Source organism: Ovis canadensis, chromosome 1, assembly GCF_042477335.2.
Source record: "Ovis canadensis isolate MfBH-ARS-UI-01 breed Bighorn chromosome 1, ARS-UI_OviCan_v2, whole genome shotgun sequence".
In the NCBI taxonomy this organism is placed as follows: domain Eukaryota; kingdom Metazoa; phylum Chordata; class Mammalia; order Artiodactyla; family Bovidae; genus Ovis; species Ovis canadensis.
Genome location: NC_091245.1, coordinates 181,617,172 through 181,632,034, shown reverse-complemented (window position 1 = coordinate 181,632,034; position 14,863 = coordinate 181,617,172). Strand labels below are relative to the sequence as shown.

The following is a 14,863-nucleotide window of genomic DNA, read 5'->3' as shown; positions in this document are numbered from 1 at the left end:
TTAGTTTCACCAGGAGACGCTCCCAGGCCTCCTCTGGGACCAGTTTCGTCACCTGCAGGCTGAACATCCCGGCTTTCTCTACAGATAAGGGTGGGGAGGGTCAGGGGAAACGTTTGCATAGGGCATCCCCTGAACCGTGGGAGCAGTAACTGCTGGGAAGAGGAGAAAGTCTAGGTTTTCTCTGAGATTCCCAGGGCAGAGCTGGCAGTATTGAGGTGTGACTTTGTGCACAGCCAGACTTTCCACTTGGCTGTAGCTTTGGTAGCGATTTTTCATCTGTGTTGCAGTCTTAAGGGCTGGAGACAGTGAAATGCAGCTTTAAAAGGAGAAGGAGGGGAGGGAGATATTTGTTAACTCTAGACAGTTCCTCTGGAGGTGGAGAGGCCTCCCAGCCCCTTCAGGGCGTCCTGGGACTGAGGACAGATAACAGCACAGCTGGTTTCAATGAAGGGCCCGCATGGGTGAGAGATGCCATCCAAGCACGGGAGCCTGCCACCCTGCAGGATTCAAGAGGTGCAGGTGAGGATCTTCTCTTTGCAGGCACTGCTCCTCCTGCTCAGCTCCATGGAGTGTCAGGTAGACGTGGCAGGTGAAGACCAGAGAGTCCCAGTACTTTGCACAAGGTCACACAGCAAGCAGGTGAACATATCTGGACTAAAGTCTGACTCAATTTTTCCGAGACCCAACAGGCCCTTCTATGAGGAATGTTTATCTTTGTTTTCCCCCGTCCCCCAAGTTTTTAGACAGTCTCCTAGGAGGAGAAACCTTTGGGTATTACTGTTCCCCTGACACATACATTTGTGACCCCACAGATCATTCTGGGGGCCGCCTGGAGCCACAGAAGCAGCAGCTGCCACTGTCATTGCCCCAGGTGCTGGCTCCATCTCAGCCATGGAAAGTCCCTTCCCCAGATAGACTCTGGTTTTCCACTGGCTACTCCTGCTGCTAAAATAAAACCAGGCTGATCCCCCCACCACCCAGTGCTACCAGCTGGGGCTGCCTGCAGCCTCCGTCAGAGGCGTGAAGAGCCCATTCCTCATGTGCCGTGTTGCCCCACTGGCTGCCACGTCCCTGCCCTCCAAGTGAACTGCTCTCGTTACCCTGTGCCTCTGCCAAGATCCTCCTCACAGGCTGGCTGTCTCCTGTTACCCTCCTGTTGAACTCAGAGTTGCCTTCCCCTCATGTAAAGAGAGAAGTCCATGAGCACAGAATTTGCACAGGCCTGTGCTAAGTGCAGACGTGGGACCACTATGAATAACTCTGGCCACCCCTTCCACCCTGAGTTCCTATCAACCCAACAGACACAGTCAAATGCCTTTCTTGTATCTTCCTACCACTGCACAAATCAGCACAATAGAAACAGCTAACGACAAATACATTTAGGATTGATATTTATAGGAGCAGGCTTGGTCTGGGTTTTCAGTCCTGCTGCAGAGAACAAAACTGAACCACAATATGTGAGTTTATAGCACTCGGCAGACACTGTCAAACAACAATACTGAAGAATACAGCAGCATAATCCATCCATTTCTACAGGGACCCCCCTCTCCATTTCCATGGACATATTTCCCAGACAAGCTACCGAACAGGTTAAGTGTCCTCCAGTTTATTCACTTCAGGCCACAGGGGTGCTTGAACAAACTTTGTTGTTCACATCCTGCCCCCACCTTTTTTGGATACAAAATCCTTTAGTGCATTAAAAATAAAAGAACTAGGTCAACTCAGCAAAGTTAAACAGGTTTGAAATTTGTTTTAGATGTTAGATTAATAGAACCATTTACTAGGTGGCCTTCATATGGCCTATGTGTTGAGTTCAGTCGCTCAGTCGTGTCCAACTCTTTGCAACCCCATGGGCTACAGCATGTCAGGTTCCTTTGTGCATGGGATTTTCCAGGCAAGAAAACTGGAGTGGGTGTCCATGCCCTCCTCTAAGGGATCTTCCAGACCCAGGGATCGACCCCATGTCTCTTACGTCTCCTGCTTTGGCAGGTGGTTCTTTACCACTAGTGCCACCTGGGAAGCCGCATGTGGCCTATGGAAGCCAACAATTTTTAAGAAATAAAGAAAAACAGAAGACCAATTACAAATTTGGGAGCATTTTAGAAAAAACGGTCACAATGCTTCATTGAAAGCATCTCTGTTCTTAAAATTTGGGAAAATTTGCTATTTAAACTTCAAAAATGTGTTTTGAACATTATTTTAGAGAAATAATATATTTTTAAAAGGGTGGCTGATCCATTTCTCTAATGAAAGGTCGGGAAAGCAGAGGTGAGAAAGTAACTTCGATTTCACAGGCAGACATACCTTTGAACATGTGTTTGCATGTACAAGTTATGATAGCATCTAGCCCAGGTAACAGGGCAGTTTGGTCAACATGGGACTTTCTAGGGGCAGAGCAGCCACGAGAGTGAGGGTGGGGGCTGCTGAGCTTTTCAACATTGTCCTGGGGAGAGAATGTGAATCCGAGAGACAACCCCAAGCTGGCTGAGCTCTCTGCAGCTGGAGAGGAGGAGGGAGATGCTCTCACCCTGAGGCTGGCCTCCAGAGAACCTCGGGGGGAAGTCTGGAGCCCTGATCTGCAAGCAACCGCAGGGGAGGGCCATGGTTGGTGGCACAGCAGCCTGAGAGCTGTGACCCTGAGGAGGACACTTATGTCTTCCCCGAGGGTGATGTGGGCACGTGATGGAGCTATTTGGACTGGAGGTACTTTTGCCTTTGCTAAATCTGTTCCAGGAGCCCAGGTCTTTCGTGCGAGGCCCGTTGGCCTGATGCTGATGTCACCAGTCTCCTAGTGCTGTCGGGCATTCCTCTTGTTCCTCCTGATGGTGGAAGAATTTCCCATTTCCCCTTCCACCTTGGAGCTGATCTGTGGAGAAACAGGGCCTTCCCAAGAAGGTAGAGCCTGAGTCATGGGGTCAACACACAACGGTGGGATGAAGACGCAGGGAACAGGGAAGCACCCACGCCTTGGTCCCAGAGACAGTTACCTGCCAAGGGTGTGTGACAACCTGGAGCCCAACCTGGAGTCTTCCTAATGCTTCCAGGAACCTGAGGGAAGCGCACAGCACTCCTGCAATGGAGGTGACCAGCTGGTGCTGCAGAACATCTATCCCAGTTGGGCAGGGCCTTGGAGCCACCCCTCTACCAGACTTCAGGGAATCACATCATCCCAGGACCTTGGAGAAGGAGGCTGTTGTCTGGGGATATCTAGAGCAGCGGATGTTACAGAGGTGCGCAGCCTGGAGTTTCTGGGCAGGAAATCTGGGCTGCGGGCCTCTCTGGGCAGGGAGGCAGGTGGAGGGCAGAGTGTAGCATGGTTCTGCCGTGGCTGGCGAGTCTCAGGTGAGGGTAGCAGGAGTCCCAAGGTGGTTGACTTTGATGCAGCTTGCCCACGTCTAGTTCAGAGTTGCAACAAAAGGGGATGGTGGGTGTTTTCTGACTCTGGAGGGCTCATCTCTGTCCACAGCTGCAGCTTCTCTTCTGCCTCCCTTTCTTGCAGGTTTGGGTCCCCCTTAGCTCCTCTCCTCCCTGTGGGAATGTGTACAGAGCTCATCCGTCAGTGGGTGAGTGGAGCATTTGGCAGTGGTGACTTTGCTGCAGTCCCTGTATTTTTCATGAAACAGCACCAAGATCAGTGGCTCGCTCTCCCCAGCTCTCCATGCTGGAAGGCTTAGAAGACAGGAATCTGGTCTCTCCGAACCAAATCCAGGTCGTCATCTAGGGTTAACAAAACCTGAAACAAGACGGGCAGAAAAATGAGAGGAATGCACAGTTGCGATAAGTCCCTGTTTTCTAAGACTCACAAGTGTACTTAATTGTTTTCATGTCTTCTGCAGCGCTCTGCTCTTAATAGACACTTGTAATTCTGCAATTCATTTATTCAAGTATATATCAAGGGTCTACTAAGTGCTATTCTAGATGCTAGGGATACAGCTTAGGATAAAAGAGAGACAAAGGTCTACCCTGATGGAGCTTACACTTGAGAGAGGACTTCAGACATGAAGCAAATGCATGAACAGAGGCTTCTATGTTAGATAGCAGTATGTACTAAGGATAAAAATTAAACTGTGGAGGGAATATAGGGAGTATGGGATGGGATGAGGTAAAAAAATTTTGGGGGGTGGCTGGGGACATCATTACCACTTAGAAGGGGACATTTGAATGGGGACCTAAAAGAAATAAAACTTCGTTGCAGTAGAGCATTGCTATAAGAATTGTTCCCCCACTCTCCATTTATAGTTCCCTCCACCATCACTCTCTCTGTGATGTAGAGGGAACTCTTAGCTCTACTTTTACTATCTCTGTCTCCCCAGAGAATGTGACGATTAAAGAGAGCCTTAAGGAAGAATGTTTATGCAGACTGGTTAAACTTCCCAAACTGGCCACTAGGAGGCGGCCCCGCGCCACTCTTGAGGTTCCTTGGCTGAGACTAAAGTAAAGGATCAGAGTGAACCCAGGAGGCCCCTATTACTTGTTAAAAGAACTTGTGTGCAGGCACCATATACGTTTATTTTGGAAAAGTCAAAATTAAGATGGAAGTATGCTGGGAGTTGTCATCCTGGGTTGTTATAATATGCACAGCTTCAGGGAAGGTGTGTGGGCAAAAAACGAAGGGACTGCAGATTTGAAAGAGACTGGTTAGAAAGGCAGCAAGAGGTCTGGCTGCTATCCTGAGCCACTCCAGGAACTTGTAAAGTGTTTGTATTACGGTATGTAGTGAGACTGGAGGAGAGGGAGGAATGTGGTATGAAACATGAAGGAATAACCAACCTAGTGTGGCTGAGATGGTAGCAAGTGCCACCGAAAGCGCTTCCTGGGGGAGCTGGGCACGTGAGTTCTAATCATCAGTGCAGTCCAAGCATTGTGCAACTAAAGGAAAACTATTTTATCACTGTGTCTTAAAGTTTTGAAGAGTAAAAGAACAAAATGAAGATTTAACTAGAGGATACAATGTTTTAAAAAAAAGATAATCTGTACATTGAATCATAATGAAGACTTGGAAATTAAAAATAGGAGGATGTAAGTAAGGGGGGAAGAGAAAAAAAAGAATGCAAGATGTAAAGAGAGAAGCAAAGGTTTTATAAACTCACCAAGAATGAGAAAAACAGGGCAGTAGCGGAGAGGAAGTGCCAGACGTCATGGTCGTCAAAGAAATCCAGCAGGATGCACTCTCGGTTCTTCTCCCGGGACTCGGCTGGCGTTCCCTGGGAGGAGGTGAGGCAGGATGTGGGGGAGTAGTCCCACAGTTCAACTCCGTAGAGGACGGAGCATCCAGAAACCTACAGTCTCTACTAGATGCCTGGGTCACTACATTATTGTTAGCTTCCAAGAAAACATATGTCCACACAAAAATGTGTCCACAGATGTTCACGGCAGCAGCGTCCATAAAAGCCACAAAGTGGAAACCGCCCAAATGTGCACCCACTGAACATCTGCTAAAATGAGGCATGTGCATACAACGGAATGAGAAGTGAAAGTGCTAGTCACTCAGTGGTGTCTGACTATTTGTGACCCCATGGACTATAGCTGACCAGGTTCCTCTGTCCGTGGAATTCTCCAAGCAAGAATACTGGAGTGGGTAGCCATTCCCTTCTCCAGGGGATTTTCTCGACCCAGAGACTGATCCCTGGTCTCCTACATGGCAGGCAGAATCTTTACTGTCTGAGCCATTATTCAGCAATAAAAACACATGATGTACTGATACTGACATAATGTGATCTGTACAAGGGTGGACCTAGGAAACGTTACACAGAGAAGGCAGACTCAGACTGCGTATGATTCCATTTATGTGAAATGTCCAGGACAGGTAGATCTATCGAGACAAAAGATGAGCGGTTGCCTCAGGCTAAGGGGTTAGGGAGACATGGGGATGGATGTAGGATGTAGGATTTTTCCTGGGGTGATAAAAATGTTCTGACATTGAATGCGGTGGTTATGGTGATGGGGAGCTTAGACTTCCTCCCTGTTCTATGCCTCACATACATCACCAGTTTCCTAGGCCTCAGCTTTCCTATCTGTGACATGGATTTATATACACCTGTACCTGGGTAACTGTTTATGGATGATGACTATGATAAGGTGGCGATGATACACTGATCAAGCTTTCTGTACATATTAAGCATCCATTGGGAACAGGATCGCAATGATAATACAACACGCAGTGAAGATCACATTGGCAGTGGGGATAGGGCTTCGTGTTTAAGAAGCGCCACCCCGATAATGATGACATGGCATTTATTGAGCATTTATGTCTGGATATTTATATAAAACCAACCCCTTTTAAAAAAGCTTTCACATTAGAGAATATAAAACAGGTAAACAGCAATAAGCCCGTGAAGAGGGAGGTAGGAAGGTCAGAAAAGCAAGATGGAGAGAGCACATTGTCCAGGAGACAAACACTGTTCTCTTACCTCCCAGCTGCTGAGATTCTGGAAGAAAAAATACAGGGCGGCAGCCCACACTACAGCGGTGGCGACAATGCAGAAAGACGGGATCAGGAGGATCTTCTCGGAGCTGCGAAGCTGTGGGTGAGAAGCACATGCCGCCAGGCTGCGTGCATCACCCGGTCACCTGAGGAGGGCCCGCGGCGCCCAGCCAGCAGCCACTCTTACCTTCATGATGATGTAAAAGGCCAGGTAGAGCAGCAGGTTGCAGATGAAGATGCCCAGCATGTAGGAAGCGAAGTCCCTGGGTCGGTAGATGAGTCCAAAGAGGGCGCTGAGCACACAGAGGAATTGTTGTGTAGCCAGGAAGCTGGATTTGGGGTATTACCCACCCTTCCAACCCCCACCCCCATTTCTGGTGGGAGGGGAATTAAAAAATCTTTTCGCTTTCAATTTATTAAATCCCTTTCAGAACATTCATTTTAATGATTATAAAGTTCCTATCCGTGGATGTACCTAAACAGTACTCTCTGGTTGAAATGAGTTTTCTCTTTGTCCTTCTGTTGTTCACTATTATAAAAAACTGCAACCATGAATACCTTTAGACATATCCTGCTTTTTTCTTTTTGCATTTAAGATGATTAGATTACTAGACATAGAATTGCCTTAATAATTGGTTTGACACATATTACCAATTTTTAGCTAGCTGTCTAAATACTGAAGTTTATTTGGTTGGGGTTTGGCCTTAATTTTGTTCCAAATTTCTACTTGGTTGTAACAGAAATCTTTATTCTGTGGGGCTTCCCTGGTAGCTCAGATGGTAAAGAATGCCTGCAATGCAGGAGATAACAGAAATATTTATTACATAGCTCTTTCTTATCTTGTGATTTTGAAAGCTTGTTTTTAATACAGACATACTGCACAGGTATGATATAGTTGGATTTCTGGCCTCTTCATTGTGATTCACTAATTTATAATTTTGAATCAGTGCCTCACCATGTTATTACTGTTTTATAGATCATCTAACGTAGGTTGTCAGATGTAGTTTAGTCGCCAGGGTACGTCCGACCCTTGTGACCTCATGGACTATAGCCCGCCAGGCTCCTCTGTTCATGGGGTTTTCCAGGCAAGAATGTTGGAGTGGCCGAGGAAACCAGAATTGAAAGAGACACGTGCACCCCAATGTTCATCGCAGCACGGTTTATAATCGCCAGGACATGGAAACAACCTAGATGTCCATCAGCAGACGAATGGATAAGAAAGCTGTGGTACACATACACAATGGAGTATTACTCAGCCATTAAAAGGAATACATTTGAATCAGTTCTGATGAGATGGATGAAACTGGAGCCGATCATACAAAGTGAAGTAAGCCAGAAAGAAAAACACCAATACAGTATACTAACACATATATATGGAATTTAGAAAGATGGCCATGACGACCCTGTATGCAAGACAGGAAAAAGGACACAGATGTGTATAACGGACTTTTGGACTCGGAGGGAGAGGGAGAGGGTGGGATGATTTGGCAGAATGGCATTGAAACATGTAAACTATCATGTAAGAATCGAATCGCCAGTCTATGTCCGATGCAGGATACAGCATGCTTGGGGCTGGTGCACAGTGATGACCCAGAGAGATGTTATGGGGAGGGAGGTGGGAGGGGGGTTCATGTTTGGGAACACATGTACACCCGTGGTGGATTCATGTCAATGTATGGCAAAACCAATACAGTATTGTAAAGTAAAATAAAGTAAAAAAAAAAAAAAAGAAGAATGTTGGAGTGGGTTGCCATTTCCTTCTCCAGGGGAATCTTCCTGACCCAGGGATCGAACCAGGGTCTCCTGTACTGCAGGCAGATTCTTTACCAACTGAGCTACCAGGGAATTCCCAACATAGGTTAGGCTAGCTTAACTATCCAATATGGTAACAACATGTAGCTATTTAAATAATTTAAAGTGAATTTTCTCAGTCAGACTCCATTTCAAGTGCTCAATAACCACAAGTGGCTAATAAACATTTAAGCTTTATTCCAGAAAGTTCTGTTGGATAGTGCTAGGCTGTCACTCTACACCTCTGTGCTTGCTTGCTTTCTTCTGTTAATCCTTTGCAGACACCTTTGAAAATTTTGTCTAACTAGGTAAATAAATTCACAAAAAAACCCTATTAACTTAGTTCCAGTTTCTGATTCTAAATTTGCACATTACTTTGAGAACTGATAGCTTTACAATAGTTAATCTTCTCACCCAGGGCATGCTATCTTTCTTCATTTAGCTAAGTTTTTGTCTGTATCTCCTAATGAGGTAGTTAAATGTTTTGCAGAAAGATCCTACATATCTCTCAAAGTTTATTCCTAAGTATTGAAAGTGTAAAGCTGTTATTAACTGCTTTTGTTCATTTTTTAAAGTATATTTTTCATAAGTATAGTTGATTTACAATGTTGTGCTAGCTTCTGCTGTACAGCCAAGTGACTCGGCACTGACTGCATTATATACACGGATTGCATTGGATGCATCCATGCTGCTGCAGATGGCGTTATTTCATTTTTTAATGGAGGAGTATTCCATTGTATGTAGGTACCACATCGTCTTTATCCATTTCTCTGCCAATGAACATTTAGATTGTTTCTATGTCTTGGCTATTGTGAGTAGTGCTTCTATGACTGTATAGGTGCCCCTTTCTTTTTGAATGAAAGTTTTCTCCAGATATATGCCCAGGAGTGGGATTACTGGATCATATGGTAATTCTATTTTCAGTTTTCTGAGGAACCTCCATACTGTTTTCCAGAGTGGCTGCACCAGCTTACATTCCCACCAACAGTGTAGGAAGGTTCCCTTTTCTCATTACCCTCTTTAGCATTTGCTGTTTATAGACTTTTCACTGATGGTCATTCTGACCAGTGTGAGGTGGTACCTCATTGTAGTTTGATTTGCATTTCTCTAACAATTAGTGAGGTGGAGCATCTTTTTCATGTGTTTACTGGTCATCAGTATGTCTTCTTTGGAGAAAACTCTATTTAGGTCTTCTGCCCATTTTTTGATTGGTTTTTTTTTTTTATTGAGTTGTATAAGCTGGTTGAATATTTTGGAAATTAAACCCTTGTTGGTCGCATTGTTTGCAAATAGTTTCTCCCATTCCATTGGTTGTTTTGTTATGGTTTCCTTTGCTGTGCAAAATCTCATAAGTCTGATTAGGCCCCATTTGTTTGTCTTTATTTTCATGTCTATTGCCTTGGGAGACTGACCTAAGAAACCATTGGTATGATTTATATCAGAGAATGTTTTGCTTATACTCTCTTCTAAGAGTTTTATCAAGTCATATGTTGTGTTTAAGTCTTTATTTTGAGTTTATTTTTTTGTATGGTGTAAGGGTGTGTTCTAACTTGACTGATTTATAGGTGGCTGTCCAGTTTTCCAAACACCACTTACTGAAGAGACTTTTTCCCATTGTATCTTCTTGCCTCATTTGCGGAAGATTAGCTGCCTATAGATATGTGAGTTTACTTCTCGGCTGTCTCTTCTGCTCCATCGATTTCTATGTCTGTTTTTGTACCAATATCATGCTGTTTTAATTGCTGTAGTTTTGTGGTATTGTCTAAAGTCTTGGAGGGTTATCCCTCTCGCTTTCTTCTTTTTCCTCAGAATCATTCTGGCAATTCTGGGTCTTTATGGTTCCATTTAAGTTGAAGATTGTTTGTTCTAGTTCTGTGAAAAATATCTTGGTAACTTGAAAGAGATTACATTAAATCTGTAGGTTGCCTTCGGTAGTATGACCACTCTAACAACATAAATTCTCCCAATCCAACAGCATGGGATAGCTTCCCATTGATTGTTTAAAAAAAAAAAAACCTTTTAAACTCACCCCTAAATAAATATATAAAATATTTAGGAATAAGCCTGACAAAGGAGGTAAAACATTTATATGCTAAGAACTATAAAATGTAATAAAGGAAATTAAAGATGATTCAAAGAAATGGTTTTGTTCAATTTTTATTTCAACTGACTTTGTCTTATATAATATAGGAAATTTCCTCTTCTCACAATTTGAAATCTTCAGTATACTCTAAAGTCTTGTATACTTTTCACACAGATTCATCAGTTATTAGCATTTTGCCACATTTGTTTGATTTTCCCACTCTGTCTCTCCATATGTATACATACATCTCTCTATATATGAATATACATACACACCACTGTTGTTCTTCAAGGACTGTAGGAGACTGACTCAAGGTTATGTTCAGTCATTCCGTGACTTCTGTAATACCCATGGGAGACTCAGGATGGAGAGCCTTAGTGGGGAGGTGCCGCCCCCTACTGGGCAGTCATAGTACTAGTGTGTCCTTGTGCCTCGTTTCCCCCCACCCCGCAGGCGCTGGTGTCCCACAGAGCTCCTGCTAAGAAGAGAAAGGCCATACACCTTGTCTTGTGAGCAGACCTGGTTTGATTTTAGTTCTACAAGAGGCAGGGACAGGCCAGGTGATTCTGACCCTGTGGACATTGTCATCGGTTTTTCGTTATCGTATCTCCTGCCAGCACCCTCCACCCTGTCTTACAAAATCACCAGGACTGTAGGGTCTTCACTAAAAGGGTGGCCAAGCGAACATCACAGGTGATCACGGCCAAGAATCACCCATCTTGACGTGTCCCTCAGTGAGGCACAGTCCTTCACAGGTATGGACCTTCCCCAAGGTAACCCCTGGGGCAGCAGCATTGTGGGAAGTTTATTTTGGATGCCCATGGCCCCTAAATAAGATTCAAATTCTCATGACTTGATTCTGGTTTTCACATTTTTAAGAATAAGTTGCAAACACTAGATACATAAAATATAGCTAGTGTAAACGTGCTTTTGCTGCACTGTTCTACTTTGAGGTAGGTCATTTGAGGAAACAAAGGGGCTTCCCAGGTGACTCTAGTGGTAAAGAACCTGCCTGGTAAAGACCTGAGAGACACGGGTTTGATCCCTGGGTTGGGAAGATCCCCTGGAGCAGGGCATGGCAGCCCACTACAGTATTCTTGCCTGGAGAATCCCATGAACAGAGGAGCCTGGCGGGCTACAGTCCATAGGGTTGCAAAGAGTTTGACGTGGGTGAAACAACAGCATGCACACAGGAGGAAACGAAGCTGAGGTAATAATGAAGGAAAAGAAAAGGAAGAAGAATGATACATGCAGAGCAGGAAGACTGAGACCTGGAGGGAAAGAAAGAAACAGGAAAGAGACTTACACACACACACACACACACACACACACACACCACTCCACTCCCCCTAGTAAGAAAGAGATGCCTACTGGGTAGCATTATGGAAAGCTCTGAAAAAAGAGTTTTAAATGGTTGCATTTTTGACTGCTGGCATAGTTAATCTCTCTCTTTATAAATATGTGTGTATGTATATATATGCATATATAGCTAATCTAATTTATCCACATAAATATAGCAAATTTGACGTTTGTCTTGTTGAACAAATGAGTTCCAGGCATCAACGTGTGGGACTCATTGCTTTAAGGTAGGCCACTGGTAGAACACAAGTGCATTTTTTTTGCAGGATGACAAATAGCTTTCTTTTGAGTCTCTAGAACAACCACAATCTCACACTCTCCTTAATTTCAGATTTCTTTGTAAAAATGACAGCCAAGGAAAGCTAAGCCACAGTGTTACAGAGAAATTAGTAAAGAGAAAGACATGTTTCCTAAGACTACTTACAAGGACCAGTTAACCAGGTTCCCCACGATGAGTAATACCATCCTGTCCTGGAAAGGAGGAGAGAAAACAGTGAATGAAAGGCTGAGTGCACCACTTCTTACCATACGGGAAGCGTCAATTATGAGAAAACTGCGTCAGCAAAAACAGTTTTTCCATCAATATAGGAGAGCTGTGCCTATGAATGAACACTAATCCTCTGAAGGACTAAATGGCAAAGCCTCCGACTTCAAGCAGACAAGACCTCCTCCCTGTAAAAGAAGGCCTGGTAAGGAAAGCAGAAGTCTTGCTGTTTCCTTCCTGTTTTTAAGGGAGCTGGGCACCTGGGCTTCTTTCCCTGGGTTGTGGTGACTGGTGGGACCTAAGGCAGCTCTTGAGACACAACTGGAAGTCATTTCATTACTCTGCCTCCAAGGAGGTCCCGCAGCTCCCCGGCTCCTGGTTTCTGGACACATGATTTGAACATGTTATTGACTGGAGACGTATCAATACGTTTTAGAGAGTGATACAATTGACATCACTGTGAGAAGCTGTTAGCACCTAAAATTGACCAAGAGCTCATAATATAATTCACGATTGTCATTGGCATTCACATTTTGCTCCGTTTGGTTTTTGTTCCAATCTTGTGTATATTATTCTCTCATAGCCCAGTTGGTAAAGAATCTGCCTGCAATGCAGGAGACCCCAGTTCAATTCCTGGGTTGGGAAGATCCACTGGAGAAGGGATAGACTATCCACTCCAGTATTCTTGGGCTTCCCAAGAAGAACCTGCCAGCTATGCAGGAGACCTGGGTTTGATCCCTGGTTGGGAAGATTCCCTGGAGAAGGAAAAGCCTACCCACTCTAGTATTCTGGCCTGGAGAATTCCATGGACTCTAAGAGTCCATGGGGTTGCAAAGAGTCGGACATGACTGAGCGACTTTCACTTCACTGTGTATATTATAAACTCAAGTGTATTACTATAAATTTTTTAAAATGACGTATCATGAACTTTTGAGTGAAGAAGAATTCTTTGGTGACTTTTATGCAAATACTTTCTCTGATTGTCTGAGCGACATATATACTAGTGTCTGAGAAGAACATAGTTCTTCAGAATATGGATCCAGATGATGTGATTATTAAATCAACAAAAAGACAAAAATCTTAGGGATTGATTCTGATACAGAAAGTGACAATGAAATTCATGGTGCTAGAGAAGACTTCACAGGTGTGTCATGTGTAACTATTGCATGGAATGACCTGCATAGTGCTGGTGAAATAACAGAATTTGGGGCTGGCCAAAATAAAAGTTGCCAGCCACAGGCATTAGTTTCTGCAAAAATCCCCTGGTCAATGATTAAACTTATTGGTAGGGGAGAAAATAGAGAGGTAAGGTTCATCTCAAAGGACAATTACTCTAACATATTATACATAATCTGCTTGTAACACTTCTGGGTGCTATCTGATTATACTTTAGTTTGCATGGCCCCTCATCTGTTTCAAAGTAGTGATTCTCTTTGTGGGTAATCTATTAAATTTTCTTAAATAAAATCTATTTAATTTTAATAAAATTAACTTTTATTAAAATTTTTTTAATAAAAATCTATTAAGTAAAATCTATTAATATTAAATAAATCTATTAAAAGAAATATCTTCCTTTTTAAAATATTAATTCACCTACTAGAAAGACGAAAATCCAAAACCTAACACCAATTGCTGGCAAGGATATGGAGCAATAGGTATTCTCATTCATGGCTGATGGGAATGCAAAATGGTCCAATCATTTTGGAAGACAGTTTCCTAGAAAACTAAACATACTTTTACCATATGACCCAGCAATTGTGCTCCTTGGTATTTACCTAAAGAAGCTGAAAACATGCCTATACAAAAACCTGACCACAAAATTTTATAGCACATTTTTCATTTTTTCCTAACAGCCCAAACTTGGAAGCAAAATGTCTTTCAATAGGTGAATGGATAAATAAACTATAGTACATCCAGAAAATGGAATATTAGCACTAAAAAGAAATGAGCCATCAAGCCATGAAGAGACATGCAGGAAACATAAGTGTATACTGTTAAGCGAAAGAAGCCACTCTGAAAAGACTACATGCTGTATTACTTCAGTCATTTGACATCCTGGAAAAGATAAGACCAAAGAGACAATAAGAAGATCAGTAGTTGGTGGGGTTGGGGAGGGAGGGGGTGGGAAGAATAGGTGGGGCACAGAGGATTTTTAGGGCAGGGAACTACTTTGTTTGATACTGTAATGATGAATATATGTCACTACAAACTCATCAAAAAACCCATCGCATGCGCACCACCAGGAGTGAACTGTAATGTAAACTCCAGACTTTGAGTGACTATGATGTGTTAACAGGTTCATCAACTGTAACAAACTCGCCCCTCTGGTAGGGATGTTGATATGGGAGAAGTTGTGCCTGTGTGGAGGACAGGCGTTTGGGAAATCTCCATGTTTTCTTCTCAAATTTTCCCTGAACTTAAAACCTTTTAAAATACTCTAAAAATAGTCTATTTTTAAAAATACAGCATGCATCAATTAATGTAAAAACAAAAGCACTAATTTCCCCATAAGGTTCACATCTGAGGCTTGTCTCCCATAATACTTTCACAGGTCCTAATGGGATTTTACATTCTCTCCTGAGTAAAACCCTCCAGCCTCAATTTTTAGTGCCTATAGCTCCTGCTCAAGCTCTACAGGGTTAAAGACATTCACATTTATATATTCTTTATATAAAAATCCTTCTGATTATAAACTATCAGCAGGAATTCAGTGAACGCCTAT

General features: G+C 43.4%; 1 protein-coding gene across 7 annotated transcripts in view; it reads right to left on the bottom strand.

Moving 5' to 3' along the window:
* Positions 1 to 1,374: 1,374 nt before the first annotated feature.
* Positions 1,375 to 14,863, bottom strand: part of SIDT1 (SID1 transmembrane family member 1) — a 115,149-nt gene continuing 101,660 nt past the window's right edge. For 6 of the 7 annotated variants that reach the window (XR_011249229.1, XM_069553579.1, XM_069553586.1 and 3 more), the window contains exons 21-25: positions 12,082 to 12,128; positions 6,612 to 6,717; positions 6,411 to 6,521; positions 5,091 to 5,204; positions 1,375 to 3,733 (exon numbers count right to left, since the gene is read on the bottom strand). Coding sequence is in view for 5 of the 7 variants with exons in the window: in XM_069553579.1 (XP_069409680.1) it covers positions 3,671 to 3,733; positions 5,091 to 5,204; positions 6,411 to 6,521; positions 6,612 to 6,717; positions 12,082 to 12,128 (441 nt within the window). In the remaining 2 variants the exon portion in view is untranslated. The remainder of the gene's footprint in view (positions 3,734 to 5,090; positions 5,205 to 6,410; positions 6,522 to 6,611; positions 6,718 to 12,081; positions 12,129 to 14,863) is intronic. The other variant, XR_011249228.1, reaches the window with a different exon arrangement.